The sequence below is a fragment of the Xenopus laevis genome, chromosome 8L (assembly GCF_017654675.1).
Source record: "Xenopus laevis strain J_2021 chromosome 8L, Xenopus_laevis_v10.1, whole genome shotgun sequence".
Classification (NCBI taxonomy): Eukaryota; Metazoa; Chordata; class Amphibia; order Anura; family Pipidae; genus Xenopus; species Xenopus laevis.
In genome coordinates, this window is record NC_054385.1 from 120,404,800 (window position 1) to 120,429,957 (window position 25,158).

General features: G+C 37.9%; 2 protein-coding genes and 1 pseudogene across 2 annotated transcripts; all 3 read right to left on the reverse strand.

Moving 5' to 3' along the window:
- Positions 1-5,251: 5,251 nt before the first annotated feature.
- Positions 5,252-6,171, reverse strand: LOC108699088 (annotated as a pseudogene).
- Positions 6,172-9,502: 3,331 nt separating this feature from the next.
- LOC108699089 (olfactory receptor 5V1) lies at positions 9,503-10,441 on the reverse strand. The gene has a single exon (XM_018230950.1). The coding sequence runs from the start codon at positions 10,439-10,441 to the stop codon at positions 9,503-9,505; it is 939 nt and encodes a 312-aa protein (XP_018086439.1).
- An 8,228-nt stretch (positions 10,442-18,669) lies between these two features.
- On the reverse strand, positions 18,670-19,626 carry LOC108699090 (olfactory receptor 1019). Its single transcript, XM_018230951.2, has one exon. It carries the CDS (start codon positions 19,624-19,626, stop codon positions 18,670-18,672), a length of 957 nt encoding a protein of 318 aa, XP_018086440.2.
- Positions 19,627-25,158: the final 5,532 nt, after the last annotated feature.

Consider the following 25,158-nt stretch of genomic DNA (forward strand, 5'->3'; position numbering starts at 1 on the left):
TTTTAGTATATTATAGAATGGCTAATGCTAAGCAACTTTCCAGTTGGTCTTCATTATTTCTTTTTTGTGGTTTTTGAAATATTTAACTTCTTCTGAATCTTTCCAACTTTCAAATAAGGGTCACTGACCCCACCTAAAAAGCAAATGCTCTGTAAGGTTATAAATGTATTGTTATTGCTACTTTTTATTACTTATCATTCTTTTCAGGCCTCTACTATTCATATTCCAGTCTCCTATTTGAATCAATGCATGGTTGCTAAGGTAAATTGGCCGGAAATTGCAAACTGGAGAGCTGCTGAATAAAAATCTAAATTACTCAAAAACCACAAATAATAAAAAATGAAAACCAACTTCAAATTGTCTCAGAATATCCAAACACAAATTGGATATCTCCTTGGTGTAGTGGTGTCAATTGCTCAATCATACAGTGGTGGGGTTCGCCAGGTCCACATAAACTTCAGGGTACAAATAATGGGGGTCATTTATCAATGCTGGGCAAATTTGCCCATGGGCAGTAACCTATGGCAACCAATCAAAATGCTGCATTCCTTGTTCTACTTACAGCTGGCTTTAAAAAGCTAATCACTGATTGGTTGCTATAGGTAACTGCCCATGGGCAAATTTGCCCAGTGTTGATAAATGAGCCTCAATGATTCCACTGGAGAGCTGGTTACAATGCTTATGCATCTTCAATAAAACACAACACTGCATTGTAACCAGCTCTCCAGTGGAATCATTATTTGTCTCAGAATATCACTCTATACGTCATACTAAAAGTTAATTTAAAAACAAACCACCCCTTTAAGGGACTTTTTTTTACATGTTAAATTTTTTCATTAAGGAATGGAGGCATATTCACATATTCTTCACAATTTGCTACACTGAACTTCCATCTCTCTCTTTTTACCTGTATGGAATTTTTAGCAACATGTTTATCAAATGGAGTTTCACTTCCAAACCGTTAATAAAGGCACAAAGCTACAGTTGCATTGTAGGATGCAGTAAAGACGGCATTGAATTGCAAAACTGCAGCTGCATTAAAATCTCATTTCTGATTGTGATACCCTTGGCTGTCTGTCCATCTGAAGGTGAAGTACAACACTCTCATATGCATTGTTGAAGTTCAAAAACAGCGTTGATATATTCAGTAAGTAGCTGTAGAAAATCTAGATGTTAATGTTTCCATGTGCACAAACATGTCAGCATTGTATTTGGCAAATATATAAGATATTACTTTTTGTTGTCTTTTTTAGATTTTCCTGTGTTTTTAAAAATATAAATTTCCAGTGGCCTGACCTTAGATGAAGAGCATTACATTTATCATGGTCTTAGAAATGATGGTTTCTCTGGAAGAAATCAGAAATTGTATTTGTGACCGTGCCTTCTTATTTATTCATACACTACGGCTTGATTGGTGTGATCGTTGTATTTAACTACTTTTCTGAGCCATTAGTCTCAAAAGTGAAAAATATCAGGAAAGCCCCTAAGGAAATCATACTATAGTTATGAAATTCCCAAATGCACTTACATGTCTCTCAACTTACTTTGGGATTTTAATGCTTATTATTCATATACTTTAAAGAAGAACTAAATGTCCTTTTAGCCAAAAGTCCAAATGCAGAGTCAGCGCAGCGGAGCTCACGAACGCCATCTTCCGGCACTTTAGTATTCTTTGGGTCCCTTCAGCAGTTTCTATTTATTTTGGTGCATGCGCAGTTGTCACGAACTGGAAGATTGCTCCAACTGCTACTCAACTCTTCTCTCATTACCTCCTCACATGCTCGCATTCAAGACTTTGCAAGGGCTGCACCCCTCCTCTGGAACGCTCTCCCACGGTCTGTCCGACTTTCTCCCAACCTTTCTGCTTTCATGAAATCTCTTAAAACGCATTTCTTTAGAGAAGCCTACCCTCACTAACTACCAAATGCAACACCACATACAGTACCACATTTCTTACCCACTTAATTCTCATCTTGCCCACTCCCACTCCTTGTGTATTACTCCCTTCCCTTTAGAGTGTAAGCTCTTTCTGCACAGGGCCTTCCTCACCTTTTGTAGCGGTATTGATTGTGATGTATGTAACTCCATATGTTCTATGTATATAATTCATGTGATTCAGTTGTATAAACACATTTACTTTACAGTGCTACGAAATATGTTGGTGCCATATAAATACATGTTAATAATAAATAATAATAATAACTGCGCATGCACCAATGTGGCGCTCACATTACAAAGAATACCGAATATGGCGCCCTTGAGCTCCGATGCACTGACTCTGCATGTGAGGTCAATATTTCTAGAGGGGACACAATTTAGGGGTAAGACTGTGCAGGGGGCAGGCAGGGAGAGGGCCAGTGGGGACTTTTGACTAAAGGGGAGTTTAGTTCTCCTTTAAGTGTAGATTTTATTTGAATTTAATCAGTTGGCCATTAAGGTACCATGACACCAATGCTCTGGAATGGCCATGAATAATGCATCTGGTACAGCCACACCTTTGTAACTCACCATGAGAGGCAATGTAAAAAAAAAAACTAATGGAAAAATTAAAAATAGTTTTTCCTTAATCATATTTAATATTTATTTTGCTTACTTGTAAAATTACTTAGCCACTCATCTACTTGGAAAAATATATTGTCCATTTCATAATTTGTGCTGGTGAGCATTGCATGTATTGTATGAAAAGTTATTTTACTGAAAAAAACACAGATAGGGTAATGGCGGAGGCATATACAATGATTCTTGTATCTATCTCTTAACATTTCATTTTAAGGATATGTGATATTAAACAATTGTAACAATTTAATAAAAAACTACATGTCGAGCAAATGGAGATGTTCCATTTCTGTGACCCTTGTTGAATCCTTTGAGTCCTTAAATGCCCATGTTGCTTATATCAATTATACCCACTCTCCCACTGTAACTAGTGTTCCAGATTAAATAATTTGTACTGTGGCTCTGACACAGACTAGATGGAACACAACTTGTTTATATTTGAAGTGCTTGTTTGTACTTTTAAACCTTATCGGCCCTCTTATGTGGTCCCAGGAAGGTTCATTGAAAGCATTTGTCACTTGGGGGCAGATTTATATAAAATCAAAGTGAAAATTTGAATTAAATAAATTCAAATTTCGAACTAATTTTTGTGTACTTCGACTAGGGAATAGTCCAAATTCAATTTGAATTTAAAAAAAATTAGAATATCTTTAAAAATTAGACTTTGACCATTCACCATCTAAAACCTGCTGAATTGCTGTTTTAGCCTATGGGGGACCTCCTAGAACCTATTTAGAGTCAATTTGAAAACCCTTTTTTTTTTGGAAAAAACTTTGAATCAAATTCGATTGAATGCGCTGTTACTTCGATTCGTAAGATTCGATCGAAAACAGACCTATTTGAACATAAATGGACCTATTAGGCCAAAAAAAAAAAAGATTTTTAAAATACATTTCAGTTGGTCTTTTTAAATTCGACCTTTGATAAATCTGCCCCTTGGTGTCAGCAAGATCTTTAAGTGAGAAATTTAGCAGAAGTTGTTACTGGGGAGCAGCAGAACAGGAGACGTGCTTATCTGAAATTAAGGCACATTTTAGGGCAGGCAGTGGTCAACTTGGGGATTTTAATATTCTAATTTATTTATATAACATTGTGCCGGTGAGCAATGTACGCAGTAACATTTCTTACATAAAAAAGTTGCTATTTTGCAGCAAAAAACACACTGCCTTTGAGTAAGTCCAGAATGTAGAAATGAATAGTGTTGCATTGGAAAAAAATAAAATCCTAATTTTAGTATTTTTGTGACTTTTATTAATTTGCCTTAAATTACCTTTAAATTATTCCTGCAAGCATGGCTATATAAGTTCTCTTTGTCTTTGTTTTTTACAACCATAGTAGTTTCTATAAAAAAATAAACCTTCTAACAAATGGGGTGCTTGAACAATGAAAGTGAAATGGGAAATGTTCTTTACAATACTTCAGATATGATAGCATTTTCCTATCATTGATCACTAATCTGTTGGGCTTAATGAAGTCATTTGCATGTGGATAGGAAACTGGCTACAGGATCGGGTACAGAGGGTGGTTGTTAATGGGACATTCTCTACTTGGAGTAAGGTTCTTAGTGGGGTCCCCCAGGGCTCGGTATTAGGTCCACTTTTATTTAACTTGTTCATTAATGACTTAGAGGAGGGTATTGTAAAGTGGAGCTGAACTGCAGGTCCTGTTTAAAGTTATCAAAGGCTGTCTGACTATAAAATGACTATATGATGACATTTTAGACCCTTTCTTAGGAAGAACAACGATGGGCGCAACAATCTGGGGAAATCCTTTAATAAACATTTAATACCAACTGGCAAAGCAGACACCTTGGCATGATTCATTTTGAAGCCAGAAAGTTCAGCAAGCTTGACAGGAAAAACATCAAAAGAGAAAAGTTATATTAGTAGGGAGAACATGGGTTTAAAGGGTTTGGATGATAACAGAGAAGGAAGATGAGAAACGTAGACTAGATTGAAAAGGATGAGCTACTTGAAGGCATCAATAGCAGAGATAAAGCCCAATAGTTCAGAGTCATAAATCCTGTTTAAATCTCCTTAGTAATGATGGGCGAATTTTGTGGCGAATTTCCACGTTTCGCCGCCGGCAAAAATTTCACCGGTGTAAAAGGTGTAAAAACAAATTCTGGACGTGTATCTGAAAAGTCGCTCGAGTCAAAATCGCTGCGCATCAGCACTATTCGGACACCCATTGACTTTAACACAAGCGTCAAAATTTGACGTGAGCGCCTTTTTTGTTGATTTCTGATTTTCCTGATTTTTACATGATTCACGATTTTTTCGTAAAACTTTTAGATTTTCACGATTTTCCATGAATTTTCCACCGTTTTGCGAATTTCGCAAATTTTTCGGCAGAGCAAAAACGGAGAAATTCACCCATCACTAGTTCTTAGATGTCATCAGTTACAGTGCAAGATAACAGCAGCAGAAGAACCAGAAGTAGAAAGAACCACACTGGGCAGGGAGAAAGGGGCTAAAAGCAGCCCACGAGTCCTTCTCAAATGCAAGACAAGTACTTAGAGCCTTCTTAAAACAGAAGGTATTCACATTTCTCATGCTCACGATAGCCCATCGAAACACATTGAAGTCTATAAAAGTTTTTGGCAGCAAAACCTGGAGAAAAATTTTACCCATCACTACTGGTATCTATCAGCAAACATTACACTGTCATAACATGTAGAATTAGGAAATTGTATCTAACAATTTTGTGACAACTTATTCAGTATTCCTCTTATGGCATCTTTAATATCTTTATTTCTAATGCTATAGATGATGGGATTCAACATTGGAGTCACAACTGTGTATATAATGGACGCAATCTTCTCTGTGTTAGTAGAGTTACGGGAGTGAGGACGCAAATACATGAACATCAGAGGCCCGTAGTAGAGAGAGACCACTGTGAGATGTGATGCACATGTAGAGAAAGCTTTATGTCTTCCTTCAGTGGAATGGATATTTAGGATAGTGGAGATGATATAAGCATATGATACAAGCTGAGATGTACATTGATAACTCATGAAGCCAAGTATCTTGGCAAGACAGACGAACAAAGATTGGTATCTCACAGAAAAAATGGTTGACATGGTGGGATCTACAAAAAGACATCTGTAAGGTGTAAGGTACATGAATGCAAGAATTGCTGCATCCAAAAGTCCAGCAAACAGCAGCCATGGAAGTGCAAAATCTCTTGTTTGTGATTGTATTGTAGTGCAGAGGCTTACAGATGGCTACGTATCTGTCATAGGCCATTACAGCCAGAATTATACACTCTGTTGCTACAAGGACTGAATGGACGAACATCTGTAAGGCACAATCAAGACGTGAAATACTTGTATCGTGAAATACTTGTATCCTGAGTTATTGTAATTATGATAAGTTTGGGTACGACGGAGGAACTTATGCCAATGTCAATGACGGATAGGTTGCTTAAGAAAAAATACATTGGGGTGCGAAGCTGCAAATTGTTTCTCACTACAAAAATGAGTAGAGAGTTTACAGACAATGTTAGCATATACATGATGAAAAATATTAGGATGCTTAAGGCCTTCAGGTATGGGGTATCAGCAAGACCGAGGAGAAAGAATCGGTTGGAAGATGTTTCATTTGAGTTCTCCATAACTCTTGCCTCACTAGAACTGATTAATAATTCTGAAAAATAATTTTGTGAAATCCTCATGTTGGTTTATTATTTGTCCATTATTATTATTATTATTACAGGTAAAGTTGCTGTACCTTGTTAGACAGTAAAAATGTTACAGGGCAACCATTTGGAGATAAAAAAATAACCAAAGTGTTATAAAGGTGATACCTCTATTGGCCAACTAATATAATCCATTATTGTTAGAAATGAGCTGTTGGATGTGGAACTTCAGCTGGGGCTGCAGTGCTGGGCAGGTTGGCCAACTTCAATCTGAAGCACAAAAATCCATTGTTCTCAGTGTGCATCTAGATCAGCAGTAAATCATTCTAACAATGGGTGAGATCTAGCAGGCTAATAGATATAGCTCAGCTCTTGTTGGATCATTTGAACAAGGAAAACACATAATCACAGGGGATCTTGGTGAACCGATTTGGAGAGTGCATTCGGGAGGAACCCAAATACACAAATGTATCGAGTTTTCTGCAAAAAAAACCTTAAATAACACAAATTTATTGAGTCTTCAAGAGCAAACCACTGAAAAAAATCCAATACATCATAAAGGCTACACACATCTTCAAATAGTTCAAGGGACATCTGCCATTGACTCCTACATGACCCTGACAGGCTTTAGCTGGAGTATTATCAGATTCAAGCTATTTCCAGCTTCGGGCACAATAAATATTTAAATATTGAGGTTTTTTTTAGCCCGGTTTTTTTTTACTGAAAACTACCCTTAAAATTTTTTTTGGTAAAAAAACTACTCAAACTTTGATAAATAAACCCCTAAATGCAAAACACCAAACCTCACTAATTGTAAATCCAAAAATGCAGTTCCTCATTGAGATTTACCAAAATGACAAAAAAATGTAAATTGAAAGGCTAAAATGCATTCAGCATTAATACTCTATATAAGAGCTCTTTCAATTCACAGTAGGTCCTCAAAACATATAAAGCAGCCAATCTAGCATCCTTAAATTCATCATTAAAGCAAAAGCTACTCCTGTTCTCTCTTTCTCTCCAGGTATCCCAATGTATTACCTTACAAAACGTTCCTGTGATTTTTATAAATGTAAATGTTAATTCATGTGGCATGACTTCAGATAAATAATGAAAATGATTACATCTATCATTAGAATCACTGCTTTTCCTGGATGAACGTTATTCAAGAACGGTATTTGCATGCAATGTCTTCATACTCATTTGTAAGTTACAGCTAACTTCATGGGAACAATCCTTGCTTTAATATACTTTTCTGAGCCATTAGTCCCAGAAGTACTAAATATCAGGAAAGCCCCTAATGAAATCAAATATTTGTTGCAGAACTCCCAATGCAATTACACATCTCTCAAATTTGGATTTTAATATTAGAATTTATTTACACAACATGGAACTGTTTGTTGCAGTGAGTCAAGAAACCAAAATTGGAAAAAAAAAATATTCACAAATTAATAATCTTTATGTAGGGAACCCTCTTTATGTTACAGGCAATCCCCTAGGGTTATAGATGGCTAAGTTAGGTTCTATATTGCAGTTGGGAGGGTAATCGTTTCCTGATCATTGGTAAATGTAGGCTTCTGGCAGATCCATAACTCACCAGGAGGGGTCATTGTGTATTGTATAAAAGGGAGAGCTGAAAGAGTTCACCTTGTTTCTTCTCAGATTCCACCTGGGCATGAAGGTGTCTGTGATGGATTGCTGTCTTTATGAATATTCCCAAGAAAGGTAGTTGGCTTAGACAGGGATTGGGGACTCACGACACTATAGGCCACTACCAGATTCTGCTCACCTACCTACCAATTCTCATTTGTCCATATTTCTTCCAGCAGAATTTGTACACTCTACCACTTTTCTGGCCCACATCCTTCCCTTTTATTATTATTTAAATGAGTAAATATTCACATGGGTTATTAAAGAGAAAGTTCACCTTTACTTCAAATTTTACAAGATCCAATGCAAATTATACTGTCTACACCACTAGTGATGGGCGAATTTGCGCCGGTTTGCTTCGCCGAAAAATTAGCGAATTTCCAGCGAAATTCGTGAAACGGCGAAAAATTCGCGAAATGGCACGGCACCTGTCTTTTTAAACGCCGGCGTCCGTTTTAGACGCCGGCGTCTGTTTTCAGCGCCGGCGTCCGTTTTTTTCAGAAATTTTTTTGCCGCTGGCGAATTTTCGCCAGAGAATTTTTGCGGGCGTTTCACGAATTTTTTCGCCGACGGTGAATCGTGCAAATTCGCCGTGAATGCGCGCCTGCCGAATAAATTCGCCCATCACTATACACCACGCAAAAAAATTATTTCAAGGAGAATTATGCTTTTAAAGTAAATCACTCACATTTAGATGCTTGTGTGTGTGCTTGTGTGTGTGCTGCGAATGTCTCCTGAAGATAAGTCCTGTGTCACCTCACTCGGTTCTTGAACATGTATTCTATAATTCTATAATATATACGCACATACTGGGCTGGGGAGATTTGTAGCCAGTTCTTTCCCATTAGGGTCAGCTCAGGATATTAACCACAGTAGCTTAATTTAAAGCTGATGCATCGCCTTTCTTCTTATTCTGCTAAGAAGTCTTCCACCAAAATAACTATGCTTCAGTATGACCAAATAGTCTCTTTGGAGGTGATCTTTGGGTTGTCTGTAACCATTCTCACAATCCTCCGCATGTGCCATTCCTGTATTTTTCTTGGCCTGCCAGACCTGGGGTTTAGAGCAACTGTGCTTGTGGCTTTCCATTTCCTGATTACATTCCTTGCAGTTGAAACTGACAGTTTAAACCTCTGAGATAGCTTATTGTAGCCTTCCCCTAAATCATGATACTAAACAATCGTTGTTTTCAGATATTTTGAGAGTTGTTTGTGGATCCCATGCTGTCACTCTTCAGAGGAGAGTCAAACAGAAGCACAACTTGCAATTGGTCACATTAAATACCTTTTCTCATTATTGGACACACCTGCCTATGAAGTTCAAAGCTTCAAACAAACTAATCCAACCATTTTGGTGTTGCCAGTAATCAGTTTTGAGCAGTTACATGCATTCAAATTAGCACAATCACAATTACAGTACCCAAATTGTTGCACAGCCAGTTTTTCACATTTGATTTAATTTCATACAACTGAATACTGCTTCACTAAACATCTTAGGAAAACACCCCAGTACTCAGATGTTCCTGGGAAATTAAAGACATACCACTATCTTTTTTGTTGAAAGTGGAGTAAATTATTATGCAGGTTGAGAGGGATTTCCAAATTTTTCAAATGACTGTAACTCTGGTAACTATCAGTGAACATTATATTGTCATATTGAATCAAACTATTTGTGACTTCTTATTCAGTGTTCCCTGTATGGTAGCTTTAATATCTTTATTCCTTATACTATAGATGATGGGATTGAGCATTGGAGTCACAACTGTGTAAATAATGGACGCAATCTTCTCTGTACTGGGAGATTTTGTGGAGTGAGGACGTAAATACATGAACATCACAGGACCATAGTACAGAAAGACCACTGTGAGATGTGATACACATGTAGAGAAAGCTTTATGTCTTCCTTCAATGGAATGGATTTTTAGGATAGTGGAGATGATATAAGCATATGAAAAAAGAGTCAATATGAATGCGCTAAGGCCAAGTGTACAAGCTGAGATGTACATTGATAACTCATGAAGCCAAGTATCTTGACAAGAGAGTCGAAAAATCACAGGTATCTCACAGAAAAAATGGTTGACATAGCGGGACCTACAAAAAGGGAGCTGTAAAGTGTAGGGTACGTGAATGCTAGAATTGATACAACCCAGAGCCCAGCAAGCTGCAGCCATGGAAATGCAAAATCTCTTGTTTGTGATTGTATTGTAGTGCAGAGGCTTACAGATGGCTACGTATCTGTCATAGGCCATAACAGCCAGAATAATACACTCTGAGGCAATAAGGGCTGAATGGAAAAACATCTGTAAGGCACAATCAAGGCGTGAAATTCTTGTATCCTGAGTTATTGTAATTATGATCAGTTTAGGTACAATTGAAGAACTTAAGCTGATGTCAATGATGGACAGGTTGCTTAAGAAAAAATACATTGGGGTGCGCAGCCGCAAATTGATTCTTACAACAAAAATAAGCAGAGCGTTTGCTGATAAGGCTAGTATATACATGATGAGAAACAGGAGGATGCTGAAGGCCTTTAGGTATGGGGTATCAGCAAGACTGAGGAGAAAGAATGGACTGAAAGATGTTTCATTTGAGATCTCCATAACTCTTGCCTCACTGCAGCTGAGCAATAAGTGTTAAAAATAAATATTCTGTCAGCTCCATCATGCCACTCTTTGGTTTATTCTTTGTATATTATAATTAGAAATGACGAGGTGGATCTGTAAACAACAGATGACAGTGTAGTCCTTCGCAGGTTGGCCACCTTTAATCTGAAGTTCAAAACCCCATTACTTATAATGCCAATCATGATATTCTATGGCCACAAACAACTTGTATTTGTTACAGGGAAAAGACACAGCGTGTAATTAAATCACAGCAGTATAAATACCTCTGTTTGTATTTACTGTTGGAGAAATATTGCATCCTGGAATTGATAGAATTTCAATGTATTCTAATCTGCTTCACAATGAACTTGCATATTGACATTTCCTTCAAATACAGACAAAGCTGGGGATAGAACATACATATTTCATGGCTGGGACCAAACACCACAGAGTTGGCAAAGAATAAATCTAGGAGCAAACCAATGACAGAGAAAGCTTGTATAAGAAACTGAGTAAAGATGGGCATGCAGACACCAAAATGTGGGAAGCATTAATACAAATGGTGTGTAGACTATTCCAAATATTCCCATACAGATCTCATGTGTGCATCTAGATCCACATTCAATTATTATTGTTACAATAGATTATATCTAGCAGGTTAAGAGAGGTAAATCCTGCTTGTTTGTGTGAGAAGGGAAAACACAAGGGCTTAGACGAACCTTTCTGGACCTACATGAGATGGTGGGACAATCAGCTCAATAGTGTAGACAGGTACTTCATAATTAAAGACTATGCTGCATTTACTCAGTATTCGGGCAGATTCACAAACGGGCGAATTTTCAGCTTCACACCTTTCGCCAGTCACAAATATGCTATGAATACGCAAATTCACTAATATGCAAAGTTTCGTCCTGGGCGTTGAATGCTGCGTCCGCGTTACTTTGGCAGTGCTAGCATTTCATAGCGAAGCAGTGCTAGCGTTAATTTGTGCCTAGCGGAAATTTTGCTAGTGATCTTGGGCTTAGCTCAATTTGCATAGGGCGGAAAATTTCAAGTTGTATGGAGGTCTCTATTGTAAATGTTGGTGCAAATGCTTGAAGTTACCACTTTTTATCACAAATGTCCAGGGAACCTTAATAAAGGCAAGAGCGTTAATCAGTGTCGGACTGGGACACCAGGGGCCCACCCCAAAATCTTAGACCAGGGGCCCACCAAAAGACCTTAGATCAGGGGCCCACTCTCAGTACTATTAAAAATCCTCTCCCCCTCAACCTCTATTCTGCTAGTCTCTTTTCTTTACATGCTATAATCTATTATTCAATCTATATAGACTGTTTGTTCTCATAGAAATAGGAAATGGCCATGAAATAGGCCAAATGTTTTGAAGCAGGAGGGGCCACTGACACCTGGGCCCACCGGGAGTTTTCCTGGTATCCCTGTGGGCCAGTCCGACACTGGCATTAATAAAATGCCCTACACATGAGCCCACAATAAAATGAATGTTCCATATGTTATTAAAATACTGGAGAAAACTTGTTACCCAAAAAAGTTAAAGTTAGAACTTTTGCAGGCAATTCCGCTTCCAAAAATGGAAAAGTCACCAACGTTTTTGGAACTGTGATGCATTTTCGGCAGACAGGATACAATGTAAGTGACAGAAGAGTGAGGAAGATCTAGCTTCTTTATAGCACTTTGCCTGGTCTGAGGTGGCAAAGTCAACTCTGGCGAAAGAGGCAACATTTAGTAAAATCCGCACTTTAGTGAATTTGCGGAGAAACGGCCTTTCGCCAGAGCGAAAAGTCGCCTGACGATAGAGTGCGAACGAACACTAGTGACCGTCTCTATCGCTAGCGAATTGCCGTTGTCCCTGCAGGTGGCAACGCTGGCGTATTGTCGCTAGCATTAGCCACTTCGTCCTTTAGGGAATCTGCCCCATAGTGTTGTAATCTGAAGTACAAGCACAGTTTAATACAGGCAGCAGTCAAAAAAAAGGTAAGGATTCAATAAACTAGAAAAACTGATGAGTAATAGATATACTGTACCCAAGTAATAATCATTAGGTAAATTTACAGTGGAAAAGTCTGGAGTGAGTTGACTGAGTTTAGGTATTTAAATAAAATACCCCCTGACTACCCTACCCTATTGAATAAATACTGCACTATACCAACAATGGCTGAGATCTAGCAAGGGCTTACAGAACGTTAACTTCAAAGCAATTTGCTCTGTGGTTTTTTTTTTACCGTGCTCCCTATTTTACCACACTTTTTTCTATTTTTAAAAAATATTAGTTGGTCTTGTTGCTCATTGGTTTTGTTGCTTGGGGGCCTTGGATGGTCCATTGTAGCCACTACATAGTTTTCCCAATTCGTGCCATAACTGATGATATGCATTGCTCGTCTTTTACATCGTCATTTGTGCTGCATGCTGACACTGCCTGCCATTCACAACATTCACTGCAACTGTTTAAAAAAAAATCAATAAACATATGTATATGCACCTTTTGCTCAGTGGCCTGGCCTTACCTTAGATGAAGATCGGACCATTTATCATGACCTTTAAATTGTCGTGTTTTCTGGAATAAATCATCAATCATACATTAATGTAAGCTAGAGTTCATTTACTGGGAGCCCTGTTTTTAAATACTTCTCTGAAACCTTAGTCCCAGAAGAGCAAAATATCAGGAAAGCCCCTAAGGAAATCATAAATTAGTTTTGCAATTACACACCTCTCAACTTTGTCTGGGATTTCATTAATTAGAATTTGTTTACATAACTTTTTGTGGAAATATGTGTAGTGCCCATTGTTACCATGACACCAAACCTCTGAAGAGAATCTTCACAGAAAAAAATATTTTTGATTTAATTATGTATATGCAACCTACTTTTTCTTTTGAGCATATTTAATACAGGTATAGGATCTGTTATCCAGAAAGATCCAAATTACGGGATGGTCATCTCTTATAGACTCAATTTTAAAGAAATAATTCATATTTCTTGATCCGAACTAAGATATACTGTAATTAATCTCTATTGGAGGCAAAAGAATTATTTTAATTTTAATTATTTTTTGGTAGACAAGGTATGCTGATCCAAATTACAGAAAGATCCCGTATCTGGAAAGCCCCAGGTCCCAAGCATTCTGAATAATGTATTTGTAGTCAATAGAATTCTTCTATAAGGGTCCAACATTTGATCAGGACCTTTTCACTAAAAACAAATGTTAGTGACATAAACTCATAGTTAAATCATTTATTCAGCCACAGCACCTTCTGCGTGCCATTTCTTCTTCTGCTGTCTAAATCTATGGAGTACCATTTGTTTGAACGTTTTGGAGAGCTTTTTGCAATTGTTAAGAATGAAGTTTAACTTCTTTCTTGCCTCTTTTCTTTTACCTATAGAAAAAGGGATTCAGAACAGAATTACACCTGGGAGCAATTGAGGTCAGTTGGGTAAAACTTATCCTTAGGTCCACCAAGCTATGACTCATTTTTCCCCATCAGTAACAAACATTGTCACCCTCAATCTGTTTTTACAGTTGGCAATGTTGTCTTGTTGTTAACCAAGACTTTGTTAACAATCTCCCTAAATAACTCATGTTATATTGTACCCTTTACCAATACTGACAAAATCACTCCTGTGTCTGGAAAAATAGGTTATTCCTCACTGACTTGGCATCACTATGTTTACAGTTTTTTTAGGTACATAAACCCTGCATGATAAAAACCTTCTACTCTTCCAGTGCTCCAAAAAAAATATAGTACCCTGTTGACTGGATGAAGTTGGGCCCAAAGAAAAGATCTTCCTTGATGCTAAAGAAGTTCAAACCCTTTAAATTCTCTATCAGGCAGCCAGATCTGTGCTCTTTTGGTGCAGTCCTAGTGCCCACTGGCATGAAAGCATGGTGCACAGTATCTAAGCCTAATGGTTGGTTGGTGGGTGCATGTCTAGTACTTTTTCTACAAGCCTGAATCTATTTTGTTGCAGGACCAACTGAAGCCCTTTTTTATTGACTATCCTATTTTATGTTTACAAAACCGCATCACCATTTTGGATGTAAAGTGCCCCAAGGTTCTGTATTTGATCCTCTGTTATTCTGCCTGTACACTCTGTCTGTGTGAGACTTTGCCCATTCATTTGACTTTAAATAACATCTGTATGTATATAATATCAAAATATATTTATTAGCTCCTCCACTAAACTTTGAAATAGACACTCAGATCTATGACTCCCTGTGCTTCTCTCCTTTTTTTAACATAGGAGAGAACAGGCCCCTCTGCTGAAATATTTATTATGGCTAAAGCTTAATCAAAGAGTAACTTACTAACTCCTTCTTATGACTTTCATTATTGGCAAACTATTTAATTCCTTTTTTTGCCACAGACTGAGCACATCACCCACTTTCGCTGGTACTTCCCACTTTTTGGTATGTTTGGAATTCCATATCTAATTTCCTCCACAGGGAATCTTAGAATCACATCAAAATTAAATTCAAACACTACTCTTTGCACTGAATATCATTGCATTGTTGAAGGTAAATTTTTATTCTTATTTTGCTATCTGTTATTCCGTTTATGTGTTTTATTTCATAGAGCCAATTTTTTTCATAGAGGTTATATTTTTGTATTTATGTGCATACTTTTATTGTATTGATCTCTGTCTATTATATTAATGTGTTGTTTTAATATACAGTGCAGTCTACACAATTAGTGCTATATAAATATACATACATATATACAATAAATCTCCTGGCGATAGCCTCTCTTTTTAAATCTTTACCCATTTGGTGCAATCTCTTAGCACATATGGTGGCATAATGCATTTTCCTATTGTTAACTGGCCAGTAGGTATAGCTGAATTAATATTAGATGATAATGTTTCTTTTACAGATATCCATGCCCATTTTAGTTCCTTCATTAGATCCAAGTAGATCCAAGTAGATCCAAGACAGGAATTGGTTATCATATTCTAAATCTAACACTTTATATAGTCTGATAGTCTGAAAAACTTGTATAGGGTACTTTAGGATTTACTTTGATACAATGAAAATATCTTCTATTTAGCAATGTTACATTAACGAGAGATAAAAATTATGGCACTTTAATTGCTTTTTCAAAGAAGGTGGAGATGTTGGGGAAGGGGATGAAAATGTGTTTTGTTGAGTGAGTAGGGGGGTCCATTGACTGAGTAGCTGGTTACCCAACCAGATGGAATGGAGATGATTCATCACCTCTGAATGTTGTAGGTGATATATGTCAATGAAGCACTCTTGGCCCTCCTCTTGTCTTCACAAGGTTTAGTCACCTCAAACATCTTTCACATCAACATATGATTAATAACAAATGCTATGGATGCCACTCAATGCTTAGTTGCTAGTGATGGGCGAATTTATTCGCCAGGAGCAAATTTGTGCGATTCGCCGCCAGCGAATAAATTAGCGAAACGCCCACGAAAATTCGCCCGAAAAAATTTGGCGTAAAAAAAAACGGACGCCGGCGTCCAAAATGGCCGCCGGCGTAAAAAAAAAACAGGCACGGCGTCAAAAACGGGTGCCGGCGTCAAAAAGGAGAAATTCGCGAATTTTCCGCCGAAGCGAGACGGCGCAAATTCGCCCATCACTATTAGTTGCCATAAGTTGATATGACAGCAGTTTCCAATCAATGTTTTTTGAAAACATTAAAAACTGTCTACTGAATTTTGAAGTTTCTATACAAAAAAATGTATTAATAATTGTTTAAACAGTTTTTGCATAATGATCAATTAATTACTTAAACTAGAGGCTTATATAGTAAGTATTATTAAGGCAAAGCAAAGGCATCTTTTAAACTGTCATTATTTCTAATGAAAACACTTTACTTTGACCTGGCAACATTTTAGAATATGCCCGAAAAACCCAAAACATAAATGAAATATAGACAATATAGTCAAGTTTTGACTATAACGATTTTCATTCATCCAGGTTATGGTATATCTAGTATAAGTAATTATAAAACAACTAGACTTGCTGAATAATCATTGAAGACGTTTCACTACTCATCCGAGCAGCTTCTTCAGTTCAACTGACTGGTGTGGGAAGTCCTCAGCATATAAACTCTTCCACTAATCCAATCACATTGGCACATTGTAACTCACAGAGGTGTTGATTCTGTGTAGTTACTGTGATAGGATTACCAAGGTATCATGCAACTCCTAGAAACATGTGTTACTTGTGAGAGTTGCATGAATGGATGTGTGAAGTGTTCTGAAACCACCGGGGTACAGATGTTAGAACAGCATTGTCTGTAGCAGACTTGTATTGTCCAAAGCCCCCTCCTCTGTTTAGGTGTGGTTTCTCCACCTTTACATAAATCACCTTTTTCATGCCTTGTTCAAACCAGCGGTCTTCTTTATCCAAGATTTGGACATTTTGTATCTTCAAAGGAGTGTCCCATGTCTTTTTGGTGTAGTAAGACAGCGGAGTCTTGTCCTGTTGAGTTCATCCTTTTGCTTAGTGAGCAGTTGCTTTATCTCCCCCACGTATAGGCCAGTGCACTCCTTACTACACTGGGCTGCAAATACCACATTGCTTTGTTTTTCTTTAGGTGTTGGATCATTTGGGTGTACCAGATTTTGTCTCAGTGGGGCTCATTTATCACCACTGGGCAAATTTGCCCATGGGCAGTTAGCTATAGCAACGAATCCGTGATTAGCTTTTTGAAACCAGCTGCAAGTAGAACAATGAATGCAGCAATCTGATTGGTTGTAATGGGTTACTGTCAATGGGCAAATTTGCCCAGTGTTGATAAATGAGCCCTGGTGTGTTGCTAGATTTGAAAAACACAGGGATGTGGTGTTTGTTGAAAATCCTCTCTGACACTCTAAATATGGGATGACTATATTCTGCCTACTATATGTCTCCAGGCGGTTATTTCTTTTGCTTTTCCTGTTAGGCTTGGTTGCTGTTGTTTTGACAAATTCCCAGTCTGGTTAGCCACACGCTTTCAAAGCTCCTTGTCCTTGGACTCTGGATCAGTTGTCACATTTTCCGCCCTGTGGCTCAGAGTTCTAATGACACCCAGTTTGTGTGCCAGCGGATTTTGGGAATTGAACAACAGATATTTATCCGTATGAGTGGGTTTCTGTATGATTCCGTTTACAAGCTACTCCCTTCTTGGATGCATATCAAACAGTCCAAACGGCAAGTTTGTTCTCGTGGACATCTTCCCTTGTGAACTTAATGTTATTGTCCACTGAGTTAATGTGTTCCATAAAGGCCGCCACTTCAATGGATCTGATTTTAACGCAAGTGTCATCTACATACCTGAACCAGTGACTCTGTGTAGTTCCCTGGTATGTAAGTAAGGCCCTCCTTTCCACTTCCTTCATGTACAAGTAAGCTACAATGGGAGATACTAGAGAACCCATTGCACAGCCATGTTCCTGTCTATAAAGCTGCTGAAGAAGCTACTGAGTAGGGAAACATCTTCAATGATTACTCAGCAAGTCCAGTTGTTTTAGAATTACTTATGCTAGATATAGTCAAATTTTGCATAAGAAATTATTATTACTTAAACTAGAGGTTATACACTCTCAGAGTAAACTGTATATTTTACCTCTGTGTTGTACAAGCAGGTACTGAATCCATGGATTAAGTACTATTAAGGCAAAGCAAAGGCAGCTTTTACACTGTCATTATTTCTAATGAAACACACTTTACTTTGACCTAACAACATTTAATTATATGATGAATATAATGAATATCTGTGAAAACAAAAATGAGATACAGACAATATAGCCAATATGATATGAATAGAGATTACATTGTTGTGTGTGATGGGGGTAGGGGTCTCCTAAAAAGAGTCTGAAAACAAATGGGGTGCTTATATTTGGTAAATTGTACTGATGCAGTGTCTGAAGTGTTGACATTTGTCAAATCACTTAAAGTTTGCGTTGAATGGTGCTGCACATACTTTTTGACTATTGTTTTACTCACAAACTAACTACGTCTTCTGTTGTTTCTTGAGCTAAAGAGAGCAAAACTCCATGTTTAATCCTTGTGAGGTAGATAATTACGAGTGTATGGATAATCACCCTGCATCCCTTACTAGCAAAACAATCACAAAAAAGGGGGCAGGGTGGGGGTTGTATACTGGTAATCTAATTATCTACCTAGCAAGAAAGTAGCGCAAGCCCTGTTTATTGAATTCATGTTGAACAAAGAGAAATACTTGCCTCCTGAACTTTTATCTACTACTGATGAATGGAAGACTGAAAAAAATATTTTTGCTTAGATGTTAAATATTTTCTTATAGTCAGTTTGATATCCTTATTCCTTATACTATATATGATGGGATTCAGCATTGGAGTCACAGACGTATAAATGATGGACACAGTCTTGTCTGTCTCAGGAGAATAGGCAGAACGAGGACGCAAATACATTGACATAATGGTGCAATAGTAGAGGGAGACTGTTGAGAGATGGGATGCACAAGTGGAGAAAGCTTTAAGTCTTCCTTCACTTGAACGGATCTTGAGAATGGTAGAGATGATATAAACATAGGAAACAAGAATTAAAAAGAATGAAGAAATGACAATAACACAAGCTGCCACGTACATGGCTATCACATTGAAAAAAGTGTCTTGGCATGACAATCGGAAGAATGGAGGTACTTCACAGAAATAATGGTTAATGTGATGAGATCTGCAAAAAGGCAATTGAAATGTAAGGAAAACTTGGAAAACAGCATTTATAAAGCCCACAATCCAACATTTTGCAGCCAGACCTATACATAATCCTTTATTCATGATTGTGTTGTAGTGCAATGGCTTACAGATAGCTGCGTATCTGTCATAGGCCATAACAGCCAGAATTGTGCACTCTGTCACCCCAAGAACTAAAATAATGAACATCTGTGTGGCACATTCCAAGAGTGAAACACTTTTATCTTGAGCAAACGTGATTTGGAGAATTTTGGGCAATGTGGAGGAGGACATGCTGATGTCAATAATGGAGAGGTTGATTAGGAAAAAATACATGGGCGTCCGAAGATGTGTATTAATGCTCACAACAATGATAAGTAGAGAGTTTGCCAACCATGTTATTAGGTACACTGTCAAGAACATTAGAACACAAACAGCCTGCTGGTAAGAGGAATTTGTGAGGCCAAGTAAGATAAATCTGTTCCCAATTGTCACATTTATGTCCATCATAACATTCATTATTATCTGCATGGCAAATAAATTCAAAAGAACAGTTTGTCAGTAGAACATCTCCTCTACATGAATGACTTATTAATGCCAAAGACTGGTTTCTCCGAAGCATAAGTTTACTAAAATGTCAGCATTAATCGGCATTAATAGTAATGTGCTTATAGATTTGAATATATCTTGACCTCAAAGCTGTTGAACAGAATTGATAGATATACCTGTAGACAAATTTTGGTCTGTAGCAAAAATTAGATCAAGGGTAAATATTTAGGAAAAAAAAGACAAATCAAGGTGAAATTATCTAATGCCCTCTTCCTTACTCTGTTCTGCAACGGGCATGCAGTGGCATTTTTTAGCAGGTTTGTGGGCACTTGGGCCTGTCCATGATGAGGCCTACTGGGAAGTCCATGACTCTGCCGTGGGAAATTCCCTATGTGAGGCCTCGACTGTAAATTCTGGTAATTGCTGTAAGATGCCATAGACAGACACTAGTTAATGGATCAGTGGTGAGCTGGTAAGGCAACTTTGTATTTGAAATCCAAGGGCCTATTTTTGAATCTCTGTCCGGACCTGGTGGAGCCCCATGCAGTTACACCACTGTTGGTGAACCTCTCCGATCCCCCGTAGCCACAGTCAAGCTCAGCTTCTTTCTTTTCTTCTTGCTAATAAAAAAAAATGGATTAAATGTTTATTTTGCCAAGTTGCCTATATCTGTATCCACTTTTATCATTTCAGATACAGCTGATCTGTGTCATAATGAATTCCTCAAGAAAGTCTTATAATAGTGCATTGGCAAATGCATTGATATACCAAACCAGAATTCCTGAGAATGGAAGGAGAGTTAAAGTATGATCTGGCATGACACAAAGAAAGTTAAAGGCAATGGTGTGTATACAAATATTTGAAAACATTCTTATCATACATTTTAAAAACCCTGCTAAAACCAATTAGATGCTAATAAGAGGCTCCAATTTGCTTGAATCTATTGGGTGGCTTCCTGACTGTGTGACTTATGCCATAACCATCCATTGGTTGAGTTTGCATTATGGACTTCATGTGAATTGCATGCAACAGTCACAAAACAATACACACTTGTAAAGTTGTGAAGATTGACCCAGGACATTAGGAACAACTCGCAACCTGTATTGAAACATTTTTCACAGTTATTTATATTTTTATTTAAAAAAACCTGTAATTGTTGTATACCCAGATATATCTAACTTGGGGTTGAATTTTTCTACTGTTGATCAATTCACATACATATATTTCATGATGATTTATTTAATTGATTTGTTTGATTTAAAAAAAAATACAAATCAAGACACCATCCAATTTGCGTCTCTTCTCCCATATGTTAGGTTACACCTGTAAGAGCAAAGACAAATTACAATTACAACCTACCAGGGCAAGTCATTTCCTTACTGGCTATCTATCTACTTTCCCTGCTGTAGTCTGAAGATAGTCAGGTAATGCCAACCAAAGACTCCAGAACTATTTATACTTGGTTCTTGATACCCACGTGTAAAATGCAGAAACCTTTTTCCTGAATCACTCGATTTTTTCAGGTTTTTGCCTGAAAGCCATGAATTTTTCAGATTTTTGGACTAAACCCAGAGCAAACCACAATAGCTTCAAATTGAAATTGGTGCCTCTCCCATTGACTTATTCAAGCAGGTCTGAGATGGCGGATTTTCAGATTCAAGCTTTTTGCAGCATCAGGGGTATAATACATCTTGAAAAATTTAAGTTTTTCTATTCATGATAAATTTGATATTCTGTCCCAAAAAGCCCCACCAAATAAATATGAGTATTTTTTGGCTCTGTTTGGGTAAGAGCCTTGCACCCTTTGCTAAATTTGTATAAAGGGAGTGCCCTCCATTAATTGCCATTTTCTGTAAAATGCAGAATTTGTTTCATTGTGGTGTTATTTGTCATATCATTTGTGTGTGGCTTTTTTTTTAGTTTTTTTGGTTGTTTGTCCCTATGTTTCAAAATGCTTATTTAAGAAGAAGTTTAAGAAAAGCTTCATTAAATTATCACCTTCTAAAACTTACCATAGAAGTGAAAAATGTCTATATGAATTATTGTCCTGAAAAGTTATTGCAAAATGATTTTAATTTCTTTAATCACCTTTTCTGTTACTGACAGTATATAGTTTTTATAAAGGTATATCCAGTACTTTGAATTAATCCCCTTTTCCAGTTGTCTCGTTTTACTGATACATAAATCCTACTTTGAAATTGTGTTCTCTGTAATGTTTCCATTTCAAATATGACATTGTTTTCTGTTACAAAAATAAGAAAATATGAACAACTAAAATATGCTTTTTGCACATTTTAATATTTTTTGTCACCCCAATTTTTAAACCTTTTATTTTTAGTATTTTGTAATACCAATTTTCAAATAATCCCATGGATATTCATCTATATCAGGAACTGTACTTTAAGCCATTGCACCTTTTTGTTTTTGAGTAGTGATGGGTGAATAAATTAGCCTGGTGCAAATTTGAGGCAAATTTCCACGTTTCACCACCAGCGAATAAATTTGGAAAACTCCCGCAAAAATCTGTCTGCGTCAAAAAAATTTGAGGCGCGTCCAAAAAGTCGCTCGCGTCAAAATCAATGCACATCAACAATAAAGTTATGGGACGCCCATTAACTTTAACGTCAGTGTAAATTTTTTTTTGCCTTTTCGTATATCCTGGTGATTGCAGATCTTTCCCGCAAGATTTTAGCAGTGAAACAGGTTCTTCTGCAGTATTTTTCCTGTTTATTGAACAATATATACTTTCTCTTGTTTTGACAAGATGCCAATACCTTACTGAAGAAAAAAAGCCACCTCCTTACTTCTTTGTAGGTACGGGTCAACCTTTTAAAGAGAACAACTCAGAGGTGAATGTCCTGAAATGGCCCAGTCAAAGCCATGATCTCAGTCCAGTTGAAAAAATAAAGCAATTTCTTATAAAAATATAAATGCTGAAAATATTGTAGAGATATAATTTCAGTGTGGGATTTGTATTTCGGTAAAATAAGAGAAGCGGTCAAGAGGATGAATAGTTTTGTAAATATATGCGGAATTGTTTTCATAATGTTGCTTAACTTTCCCAGAGACTGTAGGATACTGTAGGGCCTCTCATCATAATCTCTTACAAATATACTGTAGCTAGATTTTTATTCATAAATAAAGAGCTATGAGAAATAGCAGAGGATTTAATCATCTCTTTACAAACAAATGCAAACATTGCAAACATGGCCTTACCTGCTGGGAAAAACATGCTGGATGTATTAATGTGATATTAATTTTGATATCATTGTGTAATTTATTATGTATCACCTTTCCTTGCTATTTATATTAATGCTGGAACAATATTAAATCATATGACCCTGTCTCATAAGTACTACTGTATATGCAATTTTGTTTGTCTCAGTAGTACAGAAAGGTCTCAGATGAAATCATTCTGGAACTCCCAACTCAATTAGATGTGTCTTGACTCTCTTCTCATCTTCCAGCAGAGTTTTTGCCATTAGAAATTTACTAATTAGTATTGGTGTTTAAGAAAGGGATATGTAGTAGAACAATACCTGTTTGTTTGTATAACTTTATTTATAAAGCACTACTAGGATATGCAGTGCTGTGCAATTTTAGAATATAGAAAAGGACACACAGGGAGGACAAGGATTATAATAATTATGTAACCCAATCTAGGCTAAGATAGACCTTGTCTAACGGGCAGAGCACCAGTTACATTTGACCTTCTCGCCACAGGGTGGGCCTTTGCTACATGAAAGGGTGAAGTAATGGTGTTGTGCAACTACACCTCACTTGTGCTTCATTACTAAATAAAAGAATTGGATGCCAGAAGGTTCTTGAACAAAACAAATAGCAACAGGCTTTATTCTCTTAAAGGGCAAATCAGGATTTAGATACTCACAGTCCTCTGAGGTACATCACATGTAAGGTAACAACTTAGCATTTCAGAGCCAGCACAATGTGACACTCCTGTAGAGATAGAGTACCACATGGATAAATGCAGCCTCAGGATCTCTGTTGCATGACCTGGATCCTCACACATTGGATCAAGGAAATCACTACCACTAAATCCCTATTCGGCTGTGATCCCTACTCTATAGGCCAGTCTTGCCTGAGGGGAGAGCTACGCCCTTGCTATCCCTCCTAATTGGAGCACAGGATGCTCTTTGCTCACCAGTTCTATCTTTCTCACTTTCCTAGAAAGTTGTGTTACAGAGAACTACCCTGTCTTGACTACACCACATAGTCCCTCCTGTATCCCGACTTCACCAAGGGCCTAACCTTACTTGGGGCCAGGCCCGGACTGGCAATCTGTGGGTTCTGGCAAATGCCAGAGGGGCTGCTGAACGGCTCCATAAAAGTTACCATATAGTGGGCTGGTAGGAGGCTGTTTGGGCTGGTAGGAGGCAGTTTGGGCCTCTGAGTACTCGGAATGACAGGGCCTTTTTTGACTCCCAGTCCAGGCCTGCTTGGGGCCTTCCCTTTACTGGGCATAATGCTCCAGGCTCCCAGTGCATCCACTTCCTACTGGAGTGGGGGGGGGAGAACAAGCTCCTAGACCAAGATGTCCAGCACTATACTGAAGTGTGGCAGGAACTTGTCATCAGCCTCTGGGCAAATAAACCACAGTATGCTAATAAGCTAAAGTAGGTCCATGGGCTTTTTTCCCAAATCGAACAAGGAAGTGTAGGGGAGCATTAACCTTATGGGTTCCTACAAGTATAAATATACATAGAATGTCAAGTAGTAAGAGACCTAGTAAATCCTGCTTACAATCTACGAATATATGAAGTAGTAAATTTTAAGCTAATGCCTATGCGCTCTATTGCAAATTTCCATTTATTGTGCCAGTGTAAACTACAAGAGCAGTAAATATCAAGTGAAGTTACAGAACATTTAAGGACCTCATACTGTCAAGGCCACGGGAGCGCTCAGCGGCGTGTCTGCACCCGGCGGCGGAAGATCCGAGATGACGGTGCCCATTCAGCACACGTGGGTACTTCGACGACGGCACGGTGAACCAGAATGGATGCCGGCGCGATGACGCCGGAGCAATGACGCTGATGCCATGACGTCACTGGTTGGCACCAAGTTTGAAATAAAAGAGCGCCCTAGATGATGAGATGCTGCCCAATTATACGTATCAATTATTCCTGCATTGTACCTGGGTGTTTCCCTGTGAAGTTTTCCTGTTTGATTCCTGATCTTGATCCCTGCTAGTTCTGGACTTTGACCCTTCGCTGCCTGCCTGAAGAACTTTGCCTGTGACCTGACCACGTATCCTGTTTAACCCTTTAGCTACCACAACTTGGATTTTTGCTCCTGGCTTCTTCCTAGGTCCGGACTACTCCCTTTGGGAGCCGCTAGGCCCCCTGACTCATACGCCCTGCCCCATCAGACAAAGCAAGACTTAATTGCATAAGAAATATTGTTCATAGTGCATCTTGAATTGTAATTAGTGATGGCCGAATTTGTCCCGTTTCGAAAAATTTGTGAAGTCAA

What these genes read in the sequence shown, in the direction of transcription:
- LOC108699089 (XM_018230950.1), bottom strand. Translation starts at nt 10,441, where the DNA reads ATGGAGATCTCAAATGAAACATCTTTCAGTCCATTCTTTCTCCTCAGT.
- LOC108699090 (XM_018230951.2), bottom strand. Translation starts at nt 19,626, where the DNA reads ATGGACATAAATGTGACAATTGGGAACAGATTTATCTTACTTGGCCTC.